The sequence below is a fragment of the Polypterus senegalus genome, chromosome 15, assembly GCF_016835505.1.
Source record: "Polypterus senegalus isolate Bchr_013 chromosome 15, ASM1683550v1, whole genome shotgun sequence".
Taxonomy (NCBI): Eukaryota; Metazoa; Chordata; class Cladistia; order Polypteriformes; family Polypteridae; genus Polypterus; species Polypterus senegalus.
In genome coordinates, this window is record NC_053168.1 from 61,270,542 (window position 1) to 61,296,938 (window position 26,397).

Below are 26,397 nucleotides of genomic sequence, written 5' to 3' on the forward strand. Positions count from 1 at the left end.
TGAGGAATTTTAGTTAATATGTAATACATGCTCTGATTGGGTAGCTTCTAAGCCATCCACCATTAGCGTCCCTTGTATGAAATCAACTGGGCAATCAAACTGAGGAAGCATGTAACCTAAATTAAAAGACCCATTGTCCGCAGAAAGCAGCGAACCAGCGAAAAATCTGTGATATATATTTAGATGTGCTTACATTTAAAATCCGCGATAGAGTGAAGCCGCGAAATTTGAAGCGCGATATAGTGAGGGATTACTGTATATAAAAATTTGTTTATAGTACCTGATCCCATGCATCCAACAACATTACATCATCCTCTGCTAAGTCATCTTGTGTGAATTCTCCTGGAATCTCTTCAATCTAAAAAATATAAAATAAAAACAATTAATTCTCTTACACCTGGTTATATCTAATCTGTTATTTCTTTTTCATCTTTGTTTACACAGCCCCCTTTTTGATCTTTTGGTTAAAAGATGGACCTAATTATAATGTGCACTTGACTTTATACAATAGGTTGTCTAAACTTTCTTTTTTTACTTTACTTCCCCAATTTGTGAATTGTTTTTAATATGTTTAATTTCTTTTTCATCTTTAAAATAAGTATGCTGTCTTATCTCAAAACGCATTGGTCAACATGTTATATTATACCGATGAGTAAAAAATCCAATGAAACTTCACCCATATGATATCCCTGGTATAAACTAAGGATTAAGTGGTTTACTAAGTGTCCTTGCATAATTTTGTATATTCATTTTTGTAATACTTCTTAGACACTTTGTTTTCATTTTCTTTCATTGCCTCCATTTTTATTTTGATGGTAATTACATTTAAATTTTGGTATTTCTTCAATGTTTCATTTTCTTTTCTTTTGTAGTAATTCTATGTAGGAACCTTGATAGAAGGTGACTTCTTATCAATTTATTGTAATAAAGTGTGTTCTTATTCTACCGGTACATGACCACCCATTGTAATTTATTAGTAGTTATCCGTTAGGACCTTGTATGTAATTGTTTTTCCTTATGAAACATTGGTTTACTCTTAATAAAGGTTTTGATATGTGCATTATCTACATGTTTACTAGATTTGCTTTTTTGTTAATTTCCCTGCTTATTGTATATAGTGGATTTAATATTAGTAAGCAGGTTTATCCTGATATCTTGTGGATTGCACTGTTTTGTCCTATTTTGGTGCTACCAGAATCCAGACATGGACTAAACACATCACTCGAATGATTCCATTACACTGGCTTAAAATCAAATATGAAAAGCATCTCCAAAATTGTGAAACTATTAATTCTAGCACCTCCTTGTACTTTTCTTTACTCTTTTCCTTGTGCCACACTGCCAGACTTCTGAGATTTTATGATGCTCCATCAATAAAAACCATAAATCAAGTTTTATAAAAAAACTACTAGCAAAATACCCGCGCTTCACAGCGGAGAATTAGCGTGTTAAAGAAGTAATGAAAAAGAAAAGTAAACATTTTGAAAATAACATAACATGATTGACAATGTAATTGCTTTGTCATTGTCATGAGTCTTGCTGGCATATATATATATATATATATATATATATATATATATACATATACATACATGTCTACATATATAGACACACACATATACATACATATATATATATCTGTATATATCTATATATATCTATCTATATATCTATCTATATAATCTATATAACTATCTATCTATATCTATATATGTATATCTATATCTATATCTATATATATATATATCGACTTTGGGGTGCAAGCAGCTGTCCATCGAGGAAGAAAAATTTAAAACATTATTTGTACAAAATGTTAATTTTTCTATCCATTCCTAAATAATTAAATGGGCAGGCTATTTCGTATCAGTGCAATATGCTGCATGTTAAAACGGATGACTCCTGCTCTTACGTGCACTTAGTGCTGCGTGGATATTATGAACTATCGTATCTGTTCAAGTTCTATTTAAATTTTAAATATAAGTAATTTTTATTTAGTCAACAGAAATATGTTTAGTAGGAATGTAAGTTAAATTTAGTCAACATTGCATACATTTTTCTTCACCATAGAAATTTAAAGACTAAATTCAACTTCCATTCCTACCAAAGATATTTCTGGCGACTAAATAGAACCTACTTATATCCAAATTCGAGCTATTGAGCTGTCGCCTGCCTGCCTGAATAAGTCACCCTCGCTTCGCTCTTACTTTTTTACCTTTTATTTAATCATGGCTAGTTGCGGAAAAATTATGAAATGGAAGGGGGATCACACTGAGTATGGCTTTACCAAAACAATTATTGATGGGGAATAAAGTATCCATTATTCATAAAGCTTCAATTGGTGATCTGCTTGTCTGCATTAACCACATATTTTTTCATACTTCTTCTCAAACCAAGGGGGTGGGAGGGTAAAATGAATCGGGAAGCGCTGATCAATGTAATTGGTGTACCAGGAAATCATGCATTGAGAGAAGTTCCCCTTTGCTTGGAATGCAAAGTGTGATTAAATGCGTTAATTTTTAACGCGTTATGGAGCACATGCATCAAAGTTTCTCAGCTGTGTTTGTGCTAAGAACAGGAAACATTTTAAAAATAATGCAACATGATTGTCAATGTAACCTTTTGTAAGTAGTGCCTGGAGGATTCAGAATGTGGAGAAACTCTAGAGACAGCGTGTGTATTAACTTGTGGATTTTTCTGTGAGTATTTGGTGGCAGTGTCACAAAGTTGGTTCCGCAAGACTGCGTTAGCCACGGAGCTCAGCTCAGAGCGAAATGAGGTGAATGGGAGGGGAGATGATGATGTGACTCCCCCACCCACCTTAACTGTCAATCCCCCCACAAAGACAGTCTATCGGAATTTGCATAAGCACAGCCCTTCAACAGCAATTTTAACTTGGTTACAAAGTGATCAAAACTCTTGTTTATATCCTGCGTCCTCTCATTAAACTTGTATCCCGCATTAGCCGTGGGCATGACAAACGCCAGCGGCAGCCTGTCTATGGACTTAATTTAAACTTTAGGTTTACACTGTGCTTTGTTCCCGAAGTAGCTGCACTCATGAATATGGTAGTATGTGTCAGTCGCTCGCTTCTTATTGTTTCGCTGCCTTCTCAATTGTATAATGCATGTTTTCTTCAGCGCTTTTTGGAGCTCTTCCTTGTTTTCTACGTACTGCGTTGACAGTTCACGTGATTACGTGGGAGGCGTGATGATGTCACACGAAACTCCGCCCCCACGGCCATCGAGCTCAACTCCATTACAGTATATGGAGAAAAATAGCTTCCAGTTATGACCATTACGCGTAGAATTTCGAAATTAAACCTGCCCAACTTTTGTAAGTAAGCTGTAAGGAATGAGCCTACCAAATTTCAGCGTTCTACTTACACGGGAAGTTGGAGAACTAGTGATGAGTCAGTGAGTGAGTGAGTCAGTGAGGGCTTTGCCTTTTATTAGTATAGATAACATGCAATTGAAATGCAAAAATTTCAGAAAATAACAATTATGACGAATACTTACAATAAATTTACCAGTCTTATTGGAACAGGCATACAAACGTGGAGGATGGTCCATTATTTTGTTTTCTAACAAAGAAGAGGTTTGGTACTCTTTTTTCCCACCCAGGGCTTTCCAAAATTCATCTGCAAAAACAAAACACAAGTAGGAGACATTGTAACACTTCTGAAATTGAGCATCATTTTGGGTCTGAGATGTGGCTCATCCCTTTTTTTTTCAGATTTATATTATGCTGAAACTTGGAACCCGCCGATTACACCACTAAGACAATAGAATATTCTTTCTCCTCCAGAGACATCTGTATGTTACTCTTCTATATCTATATTTAAAAGCTAGGGGGCTTTGCCCCCTGCTCGCTTTGCTCGCCAACCCCCGTACCTGCGCTACACGCTAGCCTGTTTGCGGTTCTGTTGCACGCGTATGGGGATGCAGTTGTACAATTTAAGCAGATGTTTATTTTCAGGGAATTGTTACATATGCATAGTAGAACTATTTTACATTACAGCGAGTAATTAACCATATTAAAAAAGAGTAAAACGTAATAATTTGAAAGTAAATTGCGTTTCATGTTGCATTAGAGGTATTCAATGTGCAATATGATTTTGTTGTTTGGCTTTGAAATTAAAATGGGAATACTTTTTAAACTTACACTTTTACTGTACTGTAAAACTGCAGTAAAAACAATTTTTTTAATTAAATTTTCATCAATATCGCATTGAATTTTGATTCTGTGTTTGGACTTTCATCATGACAACACAACGTATAACTGCCTGTGTTTGAATTTCGTTTCTTTCTCTCTATTAAATAAAATTACTTTTTCGAATGTTTGACGCAGAGATTTTTCAATTGTCTTTATAAAAGCTATTCTAACAGGAAACTGTTAACATTTTAATATGAATGGCATATTAAGATCTCCTTTGTTGTATAATGTTATCTGCGGAAGATGTACTAAATTACCTTTCTTGGATACATCCTTATTTTTACAGTAATTCGTGCGGTGGAAGACCGGACAGCGTTAAAAGTTCTAGATATTCTTCGGGATATTGTAAGTTGATGTTTTCATCTTCCACATTATCACCAGCAACTGTTTCAGCATAGTCTTCATACACATTTAACCATTTTGCCGTGTAACTGATCATCATTTTTAGTGTTAATTCATTTCACATCATCATTTCTCAGTACTAGGGTTGCCCATGTGCTCAGATTTTCTGTTGATAACCCTTCAAGATAAAATTCTTAAATAAGATTTGGACATAATACATCTTCTTTAATTGGGAACTTAAAGTGAGGAAAACATTAAAATTCATAAGAACTGAGAGAGCAGAGACTGTGTCTGTCAAAAGCATTCAGACGAATGAGAGGTGAGAGTACCGTGTGTGTGGTTGAAAATGGTTAAGAGGAGGGAGTGATTTGAAAAAACCTCATGGCCAAGGTCTCAACTCGCGAGACTTGAAAAAATCTTCCAAAAAGTCTTGTTAGGTTGCAAGATTTTTTTTATATTGTCACACTTGGGTCACAGATTTGCACAGAAACACATTGAGATTGTAGAGATAGGAACTTTATTGAAACACTACAAATGAACATATGTCTCTTTCAAAAGTAAAACAAACTCCATGTGAAGACAGACTTAACAGTTCCGTCTCTCAGTTAAAAGAATGCAAAAACATTGTCCTCATCATTGGGGTGCGTGTCAGGAGGATGTCTGGAGTAGGAGAGAGAGACAAAGCAAAAAGCCAAAAAGGACAGGTGCTGTTCAGGCTTTTAAGTATGCGAAGTGCTGCGCGAGAAGCATATCACACGACAGAGTAGCAGCACCAGTCCAGCAAGTAAGGGAGCAAATAAGAGGTAAACTGTATTTATTCCCCTTGTGTCAGCATTTAAGAGGGGGTTTTGGAGGAGCGTCCATGTCTTCTAGGGGTGTGTTCAGCCCCCCTGTTCACAATATAATATATAATATATATAATCTATACTAATAAAAGGCAAAGCCCTCACTCACTCACTCACTCACTCACTCACTCACTCACTCACTCACTCACTGACTCATCACTAATTCTCCAACTTCCCGTGTGGGTGGAAGGCTGAAATTTGGCAGGTTCATTCCTTACAGCTTCCTTACAAAAGTTGGGCAGGTTTTATATCGAAATTCTACGCGTAATGGTCATAACTGGAAGCTGTTTTTCTCCATTTACTGTAATGGAGATGAGCTTGAATGCCGTGGGGGCGGAGTTTCGTGTGACATCATCACGCCTCCCACGTAATCACGCAGCACATAGAAAACCAGGAAGACCTCAAAAAAGCGCTGAAGAAAACATGCATTATATAATTGAGAAGGCAGCGAAACAATAAGAAGCGAGCGAGTGACATATACAACCATGTTCATGAGTTCTGCTACTTCGGAAACAAAGCACGATGTAAACCTACACTTTAAATTAAGTTCATAGACAGGCTGCGCTGGCGTTTGTAATTTAGTGCCTGCCCATATAAGGCCGTCCGTCAGCGGCAATCCAATAGCAAACTCCCACTAAATATTCACGGGTGAAGGACTGTGTTTATGGAGAGGAAGATGAGATGGTCAGGGTGGTGTTTGACACAAACTCAGCGAAACTGCGAGAGAAAGTTTTAAGTGCCAGGACTAAGGTAACATTAAATACAGCCACGGACATAGCACGAGATGGCACCAGCACAGCTGGGAACCTTCGCATGCATGTACACCGCGGCTCACGTGAACTGGCGCAGTGCAGAGATAAAAGGCAACAGTTCCAAAGAGCTGAACAAAACCGAATTACACAATTGAAAAGGCAGCAAAAATATGAAGCGTCTGATAAGCATATTCATAAATCCAGCTACTGCGGAAACAAAGCACACGGTGGAAAAAGTCAATGTCCGCTAAAGGAAGACAGTGTAAAAAAAAACGTGCATGCAGTGTGTCAGGTCTCAGATAAAGAAGAAGACGAGCTGTTTATTGATGCAGTAAGAAACGAATCGATGAAAGAAACCTGTCATCTTTACAACGATTGACAAACACGGAATGTAACTTGAACACAACACATCCTACAAATACGAGCCTGATTGAAAGAAATAATGATAATCAAATCCTTGATGACAGCAACACTCAGTAACACTCACAAAACAAATACTGTATATTGACAGTCATGTTACGTTATTTTTAAAATGTTCCCTTTTCTTTTCTAGCTTTTTAACACACTACTTCTCGCTGCGATACGCGGGTATATATATATATATATGTATATATATATTCCGATCTACATACTCGAATAATGGATAATTTATTAGCCATCAATGATTGTTTTGGTAAAGCCATACTCAGTGTATTCATTAGATGAGCGGTAAAAAGTAAGAGCGAGGGAGGATGCAGGCTGTAGTCTTGCGTCAACTCTATCTGAATTGCGCGATCACATTTCAAAAATATATCTTTTCAAGTTCTATTTAGTCCATATTTGTCAAACTCAAGGGCCACGGGCCACATCCGCACGGCGTGTAATTATATCCGCCCCGAGATCATTTTATATACTGTATTATTGTTATTAATGGCCCAGGTATATGAAGCGCTGGTAACACAATAAACTACAGATCCCATAATGCAGCGCTTCAGCTGCCTTGCCGAACACTTATTGAAGTTAGCTCACGCGATGCTGGAGAGAAAAGTTCATTCTGAAAATAGAGCCTTTAAAAGCGATGGGAGGCTGAGTATATGTTTACTGAACCCGTGTGTCTCATTTGTGGAGCTAATGTGGCTGTAATTACAGAATTTAATCTAAGACGGCACTATGAGACAAAACATCAGGGTAACCTGAATGCAATGCAGAAGATACAGAAAGCAGAATAATTAAATAAGAATCTGACACTTCAGCGGACGTTTTACCCGTGCACAATCACAAAGTGATGTCAAGTGAAGCTGCTTTTATGAGAGACACAAATGCACCAGTACAACTTTCCCCTCTTTCCCTGTTGCCAAGTAATGTTAAACCAAGTCGTCACTACGGTGTTCCCAAATCGCACTTTGCTGATAAACTGGCGCACTGAGTTTGCACGGCGCTTTGGTGACTTTGAAGAACAAAAAGTCCGTCTACATGCGGCTCGAACCTTGTGCATGTTTGGTAGCACATATCTGTGTGAGAAGCTCTTCTCAGTGATAAAGACTAACAAAACAGCACACAGGAGTCGCCTCACTGATGAGCACCTGCAATCCATCCTGAGAATCTCCACAACACAGAACCTCACAGCAAACAGAAACGAACTTGTGGCCAAAAAGATGCCAGGCGTCCAGCTCTAAAATGACATATGAGCAAAGACAACTGAATGATTTGATTTGTTATTGCTGAAAGGAACACATTTTATTTATATTTCCAGGTTTTGTTATGCAGCATGTTCATATTTGAATTTGTATAATTTTGACAGGATATATTTTTATGGAGAGCAAAATCTTTTGGGATATTTAAAATCTAAGTTTATTTTTATATAAAATTACATAAGAGTAAAGAAATTTGAATGTTTGTTCTTTTAATGTTTACTTTATTTCTAACTTGTATAATTTAGACAGGATATATTTTTATGGAGAGCAAAATATTATAAGTTGTTTAAGGTTTGAGTTGATTTATTCAGGAATAATATTCCTGTCTGTTTTTACCATTCCTACCAAAGATATTTCTGTCGACTAAATAAAAATTCCTTCTATTTAAAATTTAAATAGAACTTGAACAAATACGATAGTTCATAATATCCACGCAGACTTGCACATAAGAGCGGGAGTTATCCGTTTTAACAAGCAGCGTATTGCACTGATACGAAATAGCTGTGTGTGTATATATGTAGATATGTATGTATATGTATATATATGTTTATATATGTGTGTGTGTATGTATGTATATATATATGTATTTGTGTGTATATATGTGTGTGTATGTATGTATGTGTGTATGTATATGTATGTGTATATATGTAGATATATATATGTATGTATATATGTGTATATGTATAGATATGTATATATATATGTTTATGTGTGTGTGTAAATATATATATATGACAACAACACTCATCACACACAACAGTGACAAAACAATTACATTGACAATCATGTTACGTTATTTTCAAAATGTTTCCTTTTCTTTTTCATTGCTTCTTTAACACACTACTTCTCCGCTGCGAAGCGCGGGTATTTTGCTAGTATATAATATAATAAAAAATCCAGTGTTTGTCTGTCTGTATGTCTGCTTTTCACGAGACAACTACTTAACAGATTTAGATTGGATTTTTTTCTATAATTTGAATATTCTGGTGGATTTTGTGACTTCTTCAAGTATCATAGTTCGCTTGCAGTACCAATTTGTTTGCGTGAATCTGAATGATTGGCTGCGGGCCGAGGGGAGGGGGGCAGGGCCTCACTCACTTGCCAGCCTCCGTTCGTGTCACTCTACATCTCACCATGCGTTGGAGCGTACCTTGCCTCTGCTTAGCTAGCAATACCTGTTTGTTCAACAGACATTATCATCTAATAAGGAGTAATGCTTGACGTTTCTGAAAGAGAGATATGAGCTATGTGTGTTTTAGAGGGTAGCTGCTGATTGGCAGAGGTATCATAATCATGTGCTTTTCTCCCCACGCAGGGGACGCTCTCCCGTCAGAGCTGAACACAATCAGATACAGCACCAACGTTTGACGTTGGAGCGCACCTACCTTCCACTTGGTCAGAATTATTTTTTTTTACTTTTTCATTGATTTTTAAAGATTGTCCTGTTTCACTACTATGTGGGTAGAGCCGCGGGGGACAGCTAGTATGCTATAAATTTGGCAGTATTAAATTACCACTTAAAACACTTTTAAGGGTTAAGTTATCACTGCCAATTTTGCTGTGATATGCCACATAGTACATTTTTATCTAATAGCTGCTATTTAAAAAAAGAAGATTTGGGATTGTTTTGACAATCAAAATTTTAAATGCTTTTTATATTACCTGTACTGCTTGTTATATTGCTCACTATGAACTACACAATCCTCTTTAATAAAACCCCTGTTTGTGTCCAGGTGTCCGTGTGTGTGTGTCTTCTGGTGAAGTGTGCCTGTGCGGGGCCACACTGCACATGTTCAGTCTCTTTCTGTGCATTCCCTGTGTGTGCAGAGAGAGAGAGACACACACAGGTACGTGCACACGAGAGACAGACAGACACGCAGGCCCGCCCGAGATACAGACATGCACGCACGCACGCAGGCCCACGCAAGAGACAGTCACACACGCACGCACGAAAGACAGACATGCACGCGCACACACACGCATGCACACAGGCAGGCAGGCCCTCGCTAGAGACACACTCACACACACACACAGGCAGACTTGCATGGGGGACAGACACGCTCGCGCACAGGCCCGCGACAGAGACAGACATGCACGCACGCACACACAGGCGCACGCGTGCATTGTTGCAATGTTACTTTTCTTGGTTGTTTATTAGATTTCAGGTTTTTCAAATGTTCATTTTTTTCCCTGTGCTTAAAACTCATTAAAAAAAGGTGTTTTTAGCGAGCGAGTCGTAAGCCTATAGCGCAAACTCTTGCAGTGTTAGTTTTCTCTGTTTTTCAAGGTTTTCTTAGTGTTATTCAATGTTTTTACATTTAGTTTACTATTACGCTGTGAATTCAAAAATATATATTTACATACAGTTCATACGGTCTGGAACGGATTAATTGTATTTACATACAATCCTATGGGGGAAATTTTTTCGGTTCCACTGTATTACTGTTTTACAAAATTACAGGCATTTTACGGAAATACAAACCAGTATTACTGAGAGAGAAAATTAAAGGCACACAATACAGTGATGCATATTACAGCCACATACAAGGTCCTTTGCCATTTAATATAGACTGTTCCTGCTAATGTTTATGCACTACTGTTCTAGCGCCCGTTATTGTAACGGGCTTAATGTCTAGTTATAAAATAAAGAGTGATTGACTGATCATTAAGATTGAGAATTGGAAAACTCCAATATGCTCATTATTTTGAGGCAGTACAGTGATCAGTCCTGTTTTCTAGCGCCCCCGAGTCCTGTTTTCAGATCCCATACCTAGCAGTGTCTGTGAGCACTTTGCACATTCTCCAAGTGTTTCCTCTCAGGATGCTCCATTATTGCTCATAAAAACTCCAAAAACATACTTCTTGATTGATTACTTGAGTGTGCATGTGTGGGTGTGTTTGTGTGTGTGCATGTGTGCATATATGGGTAAATGTGCTCTGACACCTAACACCAGTTCCTTCACTGTTGGGGATAGGATCTGACCCTTATTGCAATGAAATTAATTAAATGGGGGATAAAGATGTATGTTGTGGAGGAAAATTTCAGATTGATTCAATTTTAAAATTCAGCAAATAATAAATAAACAAATATGCAAATAAATAAATAAATATATTTTAAAATGTGACAATACATAAAACTACTAAACAAATGTGTTATAAACGATGTTTTTTTCTTATATCTTGATGAATTTATTTAATTATTACTTCATTTATTTATTTCAGTGATACCATATGCAACATGAAATACAGCCTGAAACGTAAACTGTCATTGTCACCTGGCAAAATTGCAACAGGGGAGGGCAGTCACAACTTTCCACATGCCTAGGAACGATTCCCAGGGCAAGCAAAGCGCACACCCAAAGTCATGACTGTGTATGTCTGTGGCAGATACAAATGCAAAAAAATATTGGCTAGAACTATTACACAAAGCAGCTACTTTAATTCAAGAAGCCCTGAATTCATCAGCCTCTCAGGAGTCTGCATCTAAGATGTGTGTCTGTCCAAAGATTTATGTGAACTCTACCAATAACTCACCAATTAAAATACAATACTTGCTAGAGCCATCTCTCAGCTCTAATGGGTGAAAATGAAAAGTTGTGTGCTGTAACTAAAATTAATAAAAGAATAAGTAAATACATGAAGAAATAAGCAACAAAAGCATATTTCATGACACGTAATTATTTATGCTAACATATCCTTTATTTTTTTATTTATTGTCACATTTAACAATACATTTATTTATTTGCATATTTATTTAATTAATTTTGTCATCTGCAACCACCAAAGTAAATTTCATATTTTTATTTTTCCATAAACCCACCTGGTTCATCTCCTTCTAAAATCCTGTCGGCTTTGCACTGTAGAACCTCATTAATGTAGATTGCTCCCTTTTCTTCTTCTGTACTGGCTCCTTTCCCCACCCAAATATAAGATTTATTTTTAGGAAGCTTCATGAGAAAAGCATCATTTGAGTTCAGAGACATTGCATCCACATCAACCTGGAAACCAAACAAAGATTACTACAGTTAAAAAAGAGAAAAAAAAAAGTCAAATTAAAACATTTGATCAAATATCAGACAAGAAACAATTGTTGATTGATGAGGCAATAGTAGTATTGCTGTAGCATGAAAAGTGATTAATAAAGAACCCCTAATGTTTGAACAGGATATTACAAGAATCCTATTGGATCATAATGGTCTTTCGTTTTGGGGCAAAACAAATGAGTAGTTGTTGGCATCAGCAAAACCAAAGACAAAGTTGAAACAAAACTATAATTGAAATTAGAAACCTTTTCCTAAATTATTTGTTGGATTATTTCTTTGAGTAACCCAGCCACAGGGGATTCACAAACCAGTGTGTTTCTTCATGCCGGTCCCAAGCCTGGATAAAGAGGAGGGTTACGTCAGCAAGGGCATCCGGTGTAAAATTTTGCTATATCAATATGCGGACAACAATACAAATTTCCATACTGGATCAGTCCAGCCCTGGGTTAACAACGACTGCCACCAGTACTGTTAGCCAACAGGGTGCTGGCGGAAATTGGGCTACTGTTGGCCGAAGAAGAAGAAGAGGGGGGAGATGTGTCCGGAGGCAGGAGGAGAGGAGGAAAGTAAAGAGAGTGGAACTGAGGGTAGGAACTTTGACTGTTGGTAGTATGACTGGTAAGGGGAGATAGTTAGTAGATATGATGGAGAGAAGGAAGTTTGATATATTGTGCGTGCAAGAGACTAAATGGAAGGGGAGTAAAGCCAGGTTGATCAGAGGTGGAATCAAATTGTTCTATCATGGTGTGGATGGGAGAAATGGGGTAGGGGTTATTCTGAAGGAACAGTATGTCAGCAGTGTTTTGGAGGTGAAAAGAGTGTCAGACAGAGTAATGATAATGAAGATGGAAACTGGAGGTGTGATGATGAATGTTGTTAGAGCATATTCCTAATAAATTGGATGTGCGATTGAGGAAAAAGAAGATTTTTGGAGTCAGTTGGATGAAGTGATGAACAGTGTACCCAAGGGACAAAAAGTGGTGATTGGACATGTTGGTGAAGGGAAAAGAGGAGACGAGGATGTCATGGGTAGGTATGGTGTCAAGGAGAGGAATGAAGAAGGTCAGATGATAGTGGATTTTGCCAAAAGGATGGACATGGCTGTGGTGAATACGTATTTTAAGAAGAGGGAGGAACATAGAGTTATGTACAAGAGTGGAGGAAGATGCACACAGGTAGATTACATCCTATGCAGAAGAGTCAATCTGAAGGAGATTGAAGACTGCAAAGTGGTAGCAGGGGAAAGTGTAGTTAAACAGCATAGGATGGTAGTCTGTAGGATGGCATTGGAGATCAAGAAGAGGAAGAGAGTGAGGGCAGAGCCAAGGATCTAATGGTGGAATTTGAAAAAGGAAGGCTGCAAGGTTGAGTTTAGGGAGGAGGTGAGACAGGCACTGTGTGGTAGTGAAGAGTTACCAGACAGCTGGGAAACTACAGCAGAAGCAGTAAGGATGACAGCAAGAAGGGTGCTTGGAGTCACATCTGGACAGAGGAAGCAAGAAAAGGAAACCTGGTGGTGGAATGGGGAAGTACAGGAGAGTATACAGAGGAAGAGGATGGCAAAGAAGAAGTGGGATAGTCAGAGAGATGCAGAAAGTAGACAAGAGTACAAGGAGATAAGGCACAAGGTGAAGAGAGAGGTGGCAAAGGCTAAAGAAAAGGCGCATGATGAGTTGCATGAAAGGTAGGACACTAAGGAGGGAGAAAGGGACCTGTACCGATTGGCTAGACAGAGGGACCGAGCTGGGACAAATGTGCAGAAGGTTAGGGTGATAAAGGATAAAGATGGAAACATACTCACAAGCGAGGAGAAAGTGTTGAGCAGATGGAAAGAGTACTTTGAGTGGCTGATGAATGAAGAGAACGAGAGAGAGAGGAGGTTGGTGTGGTATAGCAGGTCCACAGCTCAGATCAAAGACCGCTTTTTAATTAAATAATCGCGACCCTCTCGGCATAGAGAGAGGTCGTGGTAGTGTGGCCGGAGAGATTCCCAGGTGATTTGTGATGCGAATGGTCCTCTCTTAAGTGCATAGGTGAGGAGTCGTCCGCATCCGTAATTGTTGCCGGGAGCTGCTGATTGCCACACCTGATCCATGTCCCCGAAATATTTAGTAGAAATGCGAGGCGGATGAAAGGAAAGGAAAAGAGAGAGAGAAGGAATGGAGGTTAATGGGGAAAAAGGCGGCAGGAAGGAGTATGCCAGTACGTGAGAGCAAGAGCAGGTTGGACGGTAATGGAGCTGGTAGGAGAGCCCCAGGGGAGTGTTTGGCCGACTCTCGGAGGGGGCAGATTGAAGCGGTCGCTCCAGCTGAGCAGTTTGGAGGAGCTGGAATGACCGGTAGTGGAGTCGACTAGCTGCTGGAGGAAGCAGAGTCATGGAGGCTTTGGGCGTGTTGAGCCCCAGCTTGAGTGCCCTGGCCGTTGGGGAAGGAACCCAAGTCTCGATCTGGCTGGAGCCCGACGTAGCCGGGGATTGGAGGGCTACTGGACCAGTATTGAAGGGAGCTGCATTTGCTGCTGAACACACCTAGCTTTAGTTTTAAAAAGACTACCTCCAGCCATTTTTTTTAACCTTGTTGTTTTAACACTAGAATTACCAGAGCCTACGAAAAAATTTGTAGATCCACCCACCTTAAAATGCCTCGCACCTCTCCGTCAGCATCTTTTGTCCTTTAAATGTGTTAATAAGTAGCCAACAGCAAGCAGCCTGCTATCACATCCCCCACCCCGCACAGTTTTCTCAGCTCAAGTCTGTTTACCTGTGTGTCAGTTGCTTAGAGTTGTACGGAGTGAGAAGTCAAGCAAAATGACACCTTTTATAAATACTATATCGTTATTTGGAACACTTGCATTTCATGTGTGTTCTGTGTCTACAATGATCTATGCACAGTAAACACATCGTTAAAACAGAGTCGTTTTTCATGTTTTAGTAATAATTGATAAAATGTAGATATGAAGTGTATAATGTGTGAAGCCTGAATTCCAAATATCAAAGAAACACTTTCACAAAAGGTACAAATATAACAGAACAAATGCACTTTTTTCCAAGACTATAACCGAAGAAAAAGAAATCAGTTTAGTGTTGTGTGTTGTCCTGACTTCTTGGGTATTATACTGGTTAAAGCTGCTGACTCCAATTCAGAAGGTTGTAGGTTCAAGTCTTAACGTCTCCCAAAATAAACGTTTTTAGTAAGCTGTTCTTATTGTTAATATTATACAATAAAAGCATACATTTGATTTGCGTCTACATACATTTTTCTTTCTTTTATTTTACAAAGGTCCTGCTTTCATGGTAGGGCCATAAGAGACTGCAGTCTATTGTGGTAGCATTGGGTAGTGCATGCATAGGAACCTATACTATCCCTTCCAGTACATACATCATATCTTATATACTGTACAGCACAAAAATAAACATCATTCTCCTGCTTGATTTTGAAAAGGGAAATGCAATTCTATAACAACTTCAGTTTTATCTTGTCTGCTTGAGTTTTGGTAAAGACGTTAGCACAGAAACATAAATTTGATTTCCTGATCAGCCACTACTGGTATGCAGTTTGCACATACTTTCAGCATCTGTGTGACCTTTTCCAGATCCTTCAGTTTCCTATTACATCCCAAACACATACAGAGTGGATTGAGTTAGCTCCTTGTTCTTTCCCAGTGCTGCCAGTATAGTCTGTGTGAACCTGTAAAGGGAAAGTCTGATTTCGAAATTGAACTGATGGTTAATTGAGTGCTGGAGTTCTCTGCAGTCAACTTATCAGCATGAGATAGTTCAAGGATAAGTTGCCTTAGCAAATTGCCTTCATTTTAAAGTCAATAACATTGTGATTTCAGTTCCGCATTTGGGAAAATGGTTGCCTTTCTATAGAATATTTGATGAACAGGAAGCTTAATATCAAGTAATTAATTTGAAACAAATTCTCAAAAGAAAACCAACTTGGTACTGCATACCTCAACTGTCATCAGGTAAACTGTTTGGTGAGTAATCAATCCATTATTCACCCATTGTTGGACCCTATTTATTTCTTTACAATGTTGCAGGGAACTGAAACATATCCTGGTAGGTTCTGACATAAAGTGGGAACCAACCTGGTATAAGGTGTCAGCCGATCATAGGACACACTCCATATTCACACAATTTAGAGTTACCAAACATCTTAAATTAACTAATTTTGATGGAAAATTTAGCCGAAAATAGATTATAGACGAGTAAGTGAACTCCCTAGACTGTGAGGCAACTGTGCCATCTTATGTGCTGCAGTGCCAACTAATTCAAATTAATAGTACAAGTTAAATATACAGTTCCCTTTTTAAAGACTCAACACATTGAACTTTGTCCTGTTCTTGATTAACCAATGGTAGGAATATTTTCTATTATGCAATATTGGAAATAAAACTAGCCATGTGAAAAGATTTTTATGAAAATAGAAAGAACGTTTTAGCCTAATTCTTCTTTGAATACTAAAACATTTCATTACATAGAAATCTGTTTTAATCTTTTGTTTCTTCGTAGTCATTTCAGTAATGATGCATTTGGTTTGGATTGCACAAACTCACCTCTGAAATTCGAGTAATGGATGCCAGGTTTCTACGCACTTGAAAGAGACGTGTTTGAGGAGCAGGGACTTCACCAAACTTTCTTGATGTTCCATTTTTATAAACTATCAAAGGCTTTTCTTTGAATAAGCTTAATAAGTGAGGTGGCTCCTTGCCTTGAGATACTCTGACCTAAACAAGGAAAACAGCATATCATTGAGGGCATATTTGCAGCACAAATGGCATTTTATTGTGGGTTTTGTGGCTATATGTCACAATGCTTGGGCACTTATGACCAAAAAAAGATAAAACATTAAAAGAGTAATTGCGTTTGGACATATTGTGAGAGGAATTATACAGATATAAATGGCTGACAGAAGTTGAAAGTTACAATATAATACAATTAAACTTAAAAGCAAAGTTCAGTATTAGTACACCAAACCATTTTTGCATCCATTTCTTGATCTTTTGATAAATTTTAATGCCAATTTTTCAAATAACATAAAATGTACTAAAATTGAATCAAGTTACTGTGCTTCTAACAATATCCATTTTTGACACTATTACACCTTCAAAAAAATGTCAAAAGTTTAAAAAAGAAAAAACTTTATTATTGTCAGCACAGCTTAATCATATTTTCTTAATTTATTTTATTTCATTACTTATAGGAAACATAACTTCTTCATGACCTGCCATCATCATTTAATTACAAACTTTTTATTGCTTATTACATTTCATAATTATAAAAATAGAAAATATTAAGTTACAAAAAGGAAAATCTGCTAAAACAAGGTGTGAAGCAGCCATATGTAGTAGTGGGTGCTTCTTCAATTTTGTTAAAGCTTATATTTTATAACATGTAACAGTTTTAAAAATGGTGTAAATGGTGACTGCCATTAGTTTACTAATTGGTTTGTGTGTCAGAAGAGGATGAACAACTCTTTTCATGCCATTTTCAGTACGTCAGCATCACCACCAACCACCTGTTTATCAATCCAACTCTGTGTAGCTTGAAAGTACTAGACATACTAAGCCTGAAAATAAGATGTGAGTATCAGTCTGACTACTTAATGATGTGGATTTACTCAAGCTGATAAAATGAAAACCAAACTGTTTATACAAAGGCGAGAGCTTGTAACACAGAGCTAAAAAGGTCAAATAATTAGCTTCTCTATACAGCCAAACTTTAACATCAGGATCAGAATTCACTTAATTGGCCAAGTACACTCATGTGAATTAGGAATTTGTCTTGATAGTATTGGTGCAACATACAAGGACAACACAGAATACAAAAGATAAATATAAAAAGATAAACTTTAAAATGATAAAATATTGATGTCTTGTCTTGAAAGAGTTACAAACAGATTTCTTAGAGTTAATTCTGGAAATGTGGTTTGGAGAGTGCAGGGATCAGTATACTAATATTTAAAATGAGGATTCAAACAGAAGGACTAAAGAAGCTTGAAAATCTGGGTCAAAACCAGGCCAAAAAGCCTTAAAAGGGAAATTATAAAAGAAACAAGTTTTCTCACGCCAAGGACAAAGGTCCTTCCTTTGTAAGCAAAGTTCAGAGAATGATAAAGCACCTTGCTCAGTCATAAACAGGATGGCTGCCCAAACCCTATGATCATGCCCCATTATGCCTGTTACACACACCCATATGCAGCCACACCTCCTTGTGACATGAGGCACCATATCAATCATAACCAAATGTGATTATGACATGATCAGTATGTGACATCCACACAAAAAAAAACCAAAACAAAGTAAATCACACACTCAATACATTCTTGCACAAAAGGTAAAAAACAGTGATGGTGCTAATTTTGGGGATGATTTGCTGCCTTGGGACCTAGATGGCTTTTGATCACTGAAGAATCCATAAATTCAGATTATTCTTTAAAAGAATATCAGGCCTTCTTTCCAGGAAATGAAGGTGAAATGTAGCTAGGTTATGTAGCAAGACAAAAAAATCAGAAACAATATAGGTCTTTCATGAGAACAGTCAAAGATAAAAATCTGCAGATTTTCTAATCGGTCTAGTGAAAATTTCAGTAATTGCTCATTAGGATTCTGTGGCACAATCCCAAAAACCAAAAAATAGCATTAAGGCAAAGTAGGTCTGCAGTAAACGTTCATGTAGAGAACTTCAAATGAGTGAGCAATAGCTGAAGGATCACTTTTTAATTATGAAAATGAATATTGGATAATCTTATTTTATATGTTAATGAAATAAGGATCACATTTTGAGTTATTTGTTTTCTTGAGGTTCATTTTAATTAATATTAGATTTTGCATAAAGATCTAATTATAAGCACTGTAAAAAAACTGCAATAGACAGACAAGGTTAAAATACACTCAAAGTAGTCTAACATCTCTGCATGCAAGCAAGATGCCAACCCTAAATGGGATGTCCATCACAGAACATATTTACACACATTTGAATTTAGTGTTACTGATCATCCTAATAGGCACGTACACACGATTTGGGAGGAAACCTGAGCGCTTGGCGAAAGCCCATACAGTACAAACACAGGAAAATGTGGGAACTGCTAACCACTGCACCTTTTTCCTATTATGTTCTTCCTCTCAAATCCCTTGCTCATTTCTAGACTATTGCCCAAGAAGCAGTGGTTGTGGTTGTCTGACTAATGAGAAGCGATAGATATTTTTAATCATTAAATCTTTCTTCTCTCTGCTTATCTTTGCACTAACAGATATGTTCCTTTCATTTAACAGGCGATTAAATTGTGAAGTTTTACAGTGGGTTGCAAATCGAGCTCAGAAGCTTACCTGTAGTCTGGTCCCAAAAATGATTTTTTACAAGTATATAAAATACGATAAACAAGAAGGCTATGTCTATTTATGACTTGCATAGTATTTATTTTTGTGGCATTTTTTTTTCTAACGCATACTGTATAACAGATGATTCTCATTGCCACTTTTGAAATAAACTACATAATTATCTTTAAAGACCTATGGGGGAATAACAATACTTTTACAGAATGGTGTGTTATTGAGCCCTGCCAAGAACAAAATTGAGGTAAAATTACTACATATCCTAACTCAACAATATGTACTGAAAACAACTTAGCTGTCATTTTTACACAGTTGTATTTTTGTTTTCCTGAGCCAACTGGCAGCATTGCTCAGTAGTATTGGCAAATATAAACATGAAAAAGTCTCCATAAACACTGTCAGTTTCAGATAATTCTTTGAAATACCCTTCTACGAAGACCCCACATCACGTCTTTGAAAGTCTGAGCACTTTAGAACAAGTTCTGTCATATAATCCTGTAAATGATGCAATGTGACATAGAAAAAGACCTATCCATGCTTTGAATTTTCCCACTTAAATGATGAGGAGGCCAAAGAATTGAAAAAACGATCTGAATATTTTCGCTGATAGCATTTTTTTTTTTTTTTACAGAAAACTCTACATGTCTCCATTACTAAAGCCATGTGATTCAGTCATGGGGTCTGGGGCTAGGATAATTGGGACCAGACAATTTCATGACACAGTCATGCAGTGCCAGTTCACAGTTTGTAACTGGCGTAACAGGACCCAAGTCTGCGCTGATGCCCTGTCCACAGTTGGTTAGGGTCTAGTGCCCAGTGTTATCAAGAAAAAATTTGCCTTCCATAATATTGAACTGAACTAGGCAGTTTTAAGAATATTGTGCTATATTAATTAATTAAACACATATATTTTTTGGATATGGACATAAATTTTGGGTATCCATTAAAAAAAAAAAAACAACCACACACACACACTCAGTTTGGCTTAAAATAGAAACCAACGCAGGAAATCACGGTTTCTCAGTTTATATATTTGTAATTATCAGTTTATAATGCAATTAATTTCTTATGTAGTAACAACATTTTTAAATAAGTGATAAATGCTTTTTATAGATGGAGAGGATAAGCTTACAAATCAACTCTATTACTGAGAATTAAAAAGAAGTCTGAAGACCACATAAAGCATCTAATTGTCACAAAGTTACTGTACTGTAGCTTGATACAGTGAGGGACACGATTCAGTGATGCATTCATTTGTACAATACTAGATTTTAATAATTTCGTGTTCTCTCTTCCTAATTAAATTCTACCTCTATTATCTGGACTTCCCCTTATTTCTTCTTATCAACCTACCTCAGGAAATGCATTCACTTTTCAGCTACTTTCATCACATTCATACAAATAAACCCACAAGTCAAGTCAACTGTATTTTGAACATTAGTTGCTGCAGTAGTTACTGTAGGTAAGCTATATGATTTAAAAGAAAGAAGCCAAAGTACTTTGTATATCTCATATAACTTTAGGATTAAAGCAACTACCTTTCAGGTGTCCATTCCCAACAACTAATAATTACGACATATTGCAACAGAGGAGACCAGTGGGTGGAATGAATATTGTGTGGCACACAACTGAGCCTCCAAATGGACTGAATAATTAATTTACTAATCAGGTAACAAAAACTAAAGCTTCGTATGTTCAATTAGTGGAGCAATCCACATTTTTATCTGGAGTACAACTATCTAGAGCGGGGTGGGCAAAGTCGTTCTTGGAGGGCCACAGTGGCTGTGGTTTTTGTTCCAACCTGATTGCTTAATAAGAAGCACTTATTGCTCAAGTAACACTTCTACTTCATTTTTGTTGTATCGCTCATTAAGATTTTGAACCCTTATTGCCTATTTTAGTCTTAAACAGCTGTTGTCTTGGTTTTTAAATTGTTCTTTATTATCAATAAGATGCAAAATGACAAAAGAAACCAGCAGTTCTCCATTTAGCTTGTTTCCATTTACCTGTGTGTATTTATCATGCACTATTAGGTTTAATTAGATACTTGGAAGGATAGTGAAGAGAAAAAAGTGAAGGACTGACAATTACTCATCCGGTTTTAAACTTCAAATCATTTGATGATATCCTTAGAAAGGGGAAGAAAATCTAGGATATGAGAATGACTTGACATGACAGAGCTAAAGTAGTAACAAGCCATGAAATTAAATTATTGGCAACAATTGTTTTCTAATTAAACAATTGGGTTGGAGCAAAAACTCCAGGACTGATTTTGCCCACCCCTGATCTAGAGGGAGACAGTACAAATGTTTAATAAGCAAATAAGCTCTTTACTCTATTATTATCACTGATTAATCTTCCCACACACTTGTCATGCATCATTTGAGTCATCTTTTTTTTCCCCCTTCACTTTGTGGCCACATGACAGCAGTGTGACTTGCTTCTGTTTATCGGAAAGTACACTTTGACATACAGAATACTCCATTGTTTCTGACGCAGAGTTTGCAGAATTCTAAGACTAAGATATTATACTGTAAATTTATAATTCATGAGTTTTAAACATTAGAGTTTTATAATAATTATGAAGAATATTCACTGCTTTATAATAGACTGTATACCAGGGTCTTCAGCTACGGTCCTGGAGGTCTGTAGTGGCTGCAGGTTTTCATACCAACCAGTTTCATAAATAGAAGCCAGGCCTGGGAAATTAATGAAAATCCATCCATCCAGCCAGCCAAACTGCTGAATCTGAACACAGGGTCACGGGGGTCTGCTGGAGCCAATCCCAGCCAACACAGGGCACAAGGCAGGAACCAATCCCGGGCAGGGTGCCAACCCACCGCAGGATTAATGAAAATTGGTATTTAATTATATGGCTTGTTAGTGCATTCATTCTTGCAAGACAAATCCGTATCACATTGTAGATTATTTTTTCTGACAACATCATCCACATATTTTGTGGTCCAGGACAGATCTGTATCTCTTGGTTTTTCGATTCTTTCTCATTTATTTCAAAGCATTGTATTAAAACAGAAACTTAATGTTGCATGTACACAGGTTTAATTGGGAGCACTTTAGCTGGTTGCTCCTTTGTCATTTGCACCTCATTATTAAAACATGACTGGTTAAGAAAATGGGCAACAATGAAATCCTAAATACAGCTGTTGAAAACTAAAATAGGCAATTAGATAGATAGATAGATAGATAGATAGATAGATAGATAGATAGATAGATAGATAGAGCACACAGAGAGTACACACAGAGATGGTTTTGCTAAACTGTGTAACTTTGTTGATCTGATTATTCACAAAACCAACTTAACATCTAAATCAAAATCCTGAAATATCTGATTCATTTTAAATCTCAAGTTAAAAAATTAAAGAGCAGGTAGGTAACAAATAAACATAACATAGCAGTCTGAGATGATGGATGGGTTATCTTATCTGTAGTGATTTTTTAATGAGGGTTCTATAAAAAAAATGAACAGACTGATGGAACCTTTTTTGTTGAATTAGGAAACATTTATAAAAGGCTGCTGTTCTACAATGAAAGTGTAACCAAACAACTCTTTTGAAAGGATGCTCTTAAAACATATACTTTGAAATGCTCTTTTGTATAATAAACAGAGATCTTAGGGATTTTGTTTAAGATTCAGAGAAAACTGCTGACACAACATCATCTGACAGTGGTGTTCCGAGACATTTACAAAGATCACTGATGAAACCACAAAATGGCTGATGCATGACAAGCTGTTGAAAAGCATATCAGTTCAGAAGAAATGCATCTAAAGAAACAAAAGCAGGGTTAAAGAATTTCAAACCACTAGTTGTAACTGACAAATGCTCAGTGTACTGCGAAGTGCACAGTTAAATGAAGACAGTGTTCCAAAATATTACAAGAACTACTTCATACCTTATTAAAAGATGATAACATTAAAAAGATAAATACACTTAAGCTGAATTGAATGAAAAGAAGCACAGATCATCAGATTACCTGAACTGCTAGTCCGCCAAGCGAGCGATCGAGCTGAACAGTCAGAAAGGCTGATGCAGTCAGTTCATCTCTGCTTGCACTTGAGCCTTGCCTGAAATGAAATGTCAGGGATCAGTTAATTTAGATGTTTGCAGTCTTAGTTAAAATTGTTTTGTTAAGTATCTGAAACTAATTAATCTGGAACAGAGCTGTAGCACTAAGTAATCTACAACACATCTCTGCCCTCCATTAAGTTTTGACATCATTTCTACACGGTGTGACTGAAACATATGCAAACACCCTTAAATGAAAGTCGGCAATGTACTCTTTAATCACGTATGAATTTTTTGATTTGTAATTTTAAATTATGGAGCAGAGAGCTAAATCAAGAAAAAATGTGTCCTTGTCCTAAACATTAAGGAAAGCATTTTATTTCATAATATGTAATGATATTAAGTCACCCTGCCAGAGAAAATGATATGGCAGAAAAACAGAAACAGTTTAATTCTCTAAATTGGTACTGTTTCTTTCACTGTATGTTTGGATTAAAGAGAACATAAGTTTTACTTTATACTCTAACTGTAATAATCTCAGCAGTTCACTACTTCGAGTCCAAGGAGAGTCCAGTTGTTTAATTCTTTCAGGGGTGTATTTTTATAATTAGTTTGCAATGAGGAATCCCAAGATGTGTGACTTTCCTTGTTAATAAAAAAAAAAAGGTTTTCTGTGAAACTCTTCTGAAAGTCCCCTAGATGTCTCATTGATTAGTTTTATAATGAAATGTTTTAGATGGCACAATCTATGAGTATTGTCCCACAAAAGACTGTGACAAGAATCAGAATTAACAGATATAAGAATAATCTTTATGTGACTGAAAAGTAATTTGGGGCAGGTTAAGCAATCATGACATAGCTATATAAACCAAATCAGTCTTGTCAGGAGTTTGAATTGTTTTGATGTATATGCCTTTAAAAATTACTGAAGTTATGAAGGGACAATCAGCTGGGACCAGAGATGCAGGCAATTATGTTCAGTATGGCACAAGGATAGGGCCATAAAACACCCTGGTGGAGAATACAATACATTTAATAATGCATGTAGTACTAGGGCATCATAAGTATATGTTGTATGTCTCTTAATTAAAGGAATTCCAAAGTTAGGCATAATTATTTGGTGGTTGGACTGTGAGGAACTCTTGGTAATACAGTAGGGGTCACTCTGGTAGACAGATGGCAGCAGAGAGACCCATTTTGGCTCTTTGTTACCCAATATAATGCTCAGGTGACCTGGAGGATGACTGTCCCTTACATTAGAAGCTAGGGCTAAGGACAGCAGGAATCCTTGATGCTGTTCTTGGAGCTCAAGGAGAATGGCAACAAGTGTTTTAATAGCTAGCCCTGACCCCAGAAGTCTTCCCCAGGGTGCTCATGGAAGTAGTTCATTGGAAGTCACATCTGTTTTTTCTATAAAGGAGTGTTGAGCTTGGGGGAACATTAAGGGCAGGCACTTCACTGGCTAGAGGGGTTGGGGTGGGGGGACTTTAAGAAAAATAAAGAATAAGTATAAGCAAGAGGAAGCCTGAGATAAGGTACATTTTCACAATTACGTGGATAGTCAAGGACCATCGTTATGTTCCTAAAGGCACAGGATGGCCATAGGGTTTTGTCCTCTTCTGTTTTGTTATGCAATTTGTTCTTCGGTACTCGTGACTCTGACAATATAATAATTTTTGTTAATAAACCTCCTTGTTTGTTTATATTATCTGTTGGCAAATGGAAACTTTTCTTCAAAATGTTTTTAGTGAGTCAGGGAGAAGAACAGATGCTTGTAGCAGTAGAGTAGTGTTAAGACCATCTCACTGAGTATCAAAGTGGGCAAAATCAAGGTACATCAGTCACATGTGAGAAAAAGGTAATTGGAGAAAACTTTTGATTGAGTACCCTTAGTATGTAGCTATCAAAAAAGACCATACTGTATATAACCCATGATTGGGTGTTTAGGAGTGACTGAGGATTTCTAGGCCAATTTGTTTTTAATTGATTAAATATGAGCATGCTTGTTTTGTAAATTTATTCCTTAAGGATACAGGTTTCTTTAATGTGCCTTTGTGCCTCTGTGTGCAAACAGGAATTTATAGTCAGAATGTGGATGCTGTAATAGCGTGTTATTTTCAAGTCTGGTGTACAAATTTGGAAGCTAAAGCTGCAACATAACTTCTGAAAATGGATATTTTAATCAATAAATACCATTTTTTGAATCGGTTGATGTTAATATTACATATATCATAGATGTTTTTTCACCAAAGGGGTCTTATAGGTCATGCAGTACAGCAGCCTGAGTGATCTCCTTTTGTTGCAATGTTCCCTCAGAATCCTAAAAGAACCCTGCCAGGAATTCTTGACCTTTTACACAGAGAGTGAAGATTGTTGATAAGAAGTTGCTAGATTATCTGGTTACTTAAAATTACATAGTCCATTGTGGTATCAGGTGCTGCCCCTTTAAGGGTCTGGCTAAGATGAGGGATAGCATGATAAGCCCTGTATTTTAAAGGCTACTGAATGCTCAGGTGTTCTGGAACACCACAAGCTATTAGAGGAAGTTGTAGCCTTGTTTCCTAGTAGCAACATTAAGGTCACTTATGTGACATTTGATTGGTAGAAAAACTAGAAGAAGAGCACATGCACACTGCAGACGCAGAGCAAATGAGCCTAGGTTTAGAAAACAATGTGTAAATACATAAATTGTATACAGTATCATTTATTCTCTGTTATTCTTATATGTTTATGAGATTAAATAAAATTCAAAGGACATACCAGGTGTAAATAATCTGACCGCAGTTATAGGTGTATAGAATTATGTAGCAATCTCCACCGTAGAACTGTCCATAGGTAGCTGGATCAACTGGGACTCTGCCGTTGCTTTCAACACGCCATATCTGGAATAGGGAAGTACAGAGTACAGCAATTTGATTATATTACAATATAAGAATCATTATAATGCAACATTTTCTGTTTAGATAGAATTCAATTTAATGAAACGGTATTTATTTTTCTTATTTCTGTTATTTTTTTACCACATGATACCCTAGTGTTTATCTGTTAGCCCTGTTTCTATGTTTCTTCAAATTCTTTAAATAGAATTTCACACACACTAATGTTGTCTCAAACTCTCATAGTTTTATCAGTTCTTTCCACCTTTTCCAGGAACTTCATACACTTTC

At 37.0% G+C, this 26,397-nt stretch overlaps 1 protein-coding gene across 1 annotated transcript in view; it reads right to left on the reverse strand.

Moving 5' to 3' along the window:
* The window catches only part of scin (scinderin), a 120,604-nt gene that overhangs the window by 16,818 nt on the left and 77,389 nt on the right, over positions 1-26,397 (reverse strand). Inside the window, exons 9-14 of the mRNA XM_039736324.1 lie at positions 25,991-26,112; positions 23,199-23,289; positions 16,428-16,598; positions 11,645-11,822; positions 3,516-3,637; positions 281-358 (exon numbers count right to left, since the gene is read on the reverse strand). Of these exons, the coding sequence (XP_039592258.1) occupies positions 281-358; positions 3,516-3,637; positions 11,645-11,822; positions 16,428-16,598; positions 23,199-23,289; positions 25,991-26,112 (762 nt within the window). The remainder of the gene's footprint in view (positions 1-280; positions 359-3,515; positions 3,638-11,644; positions 11,823-16,427; positions 16,599-23,198; positions 23,290-25,990; positions 26,113-26,397) is intronic.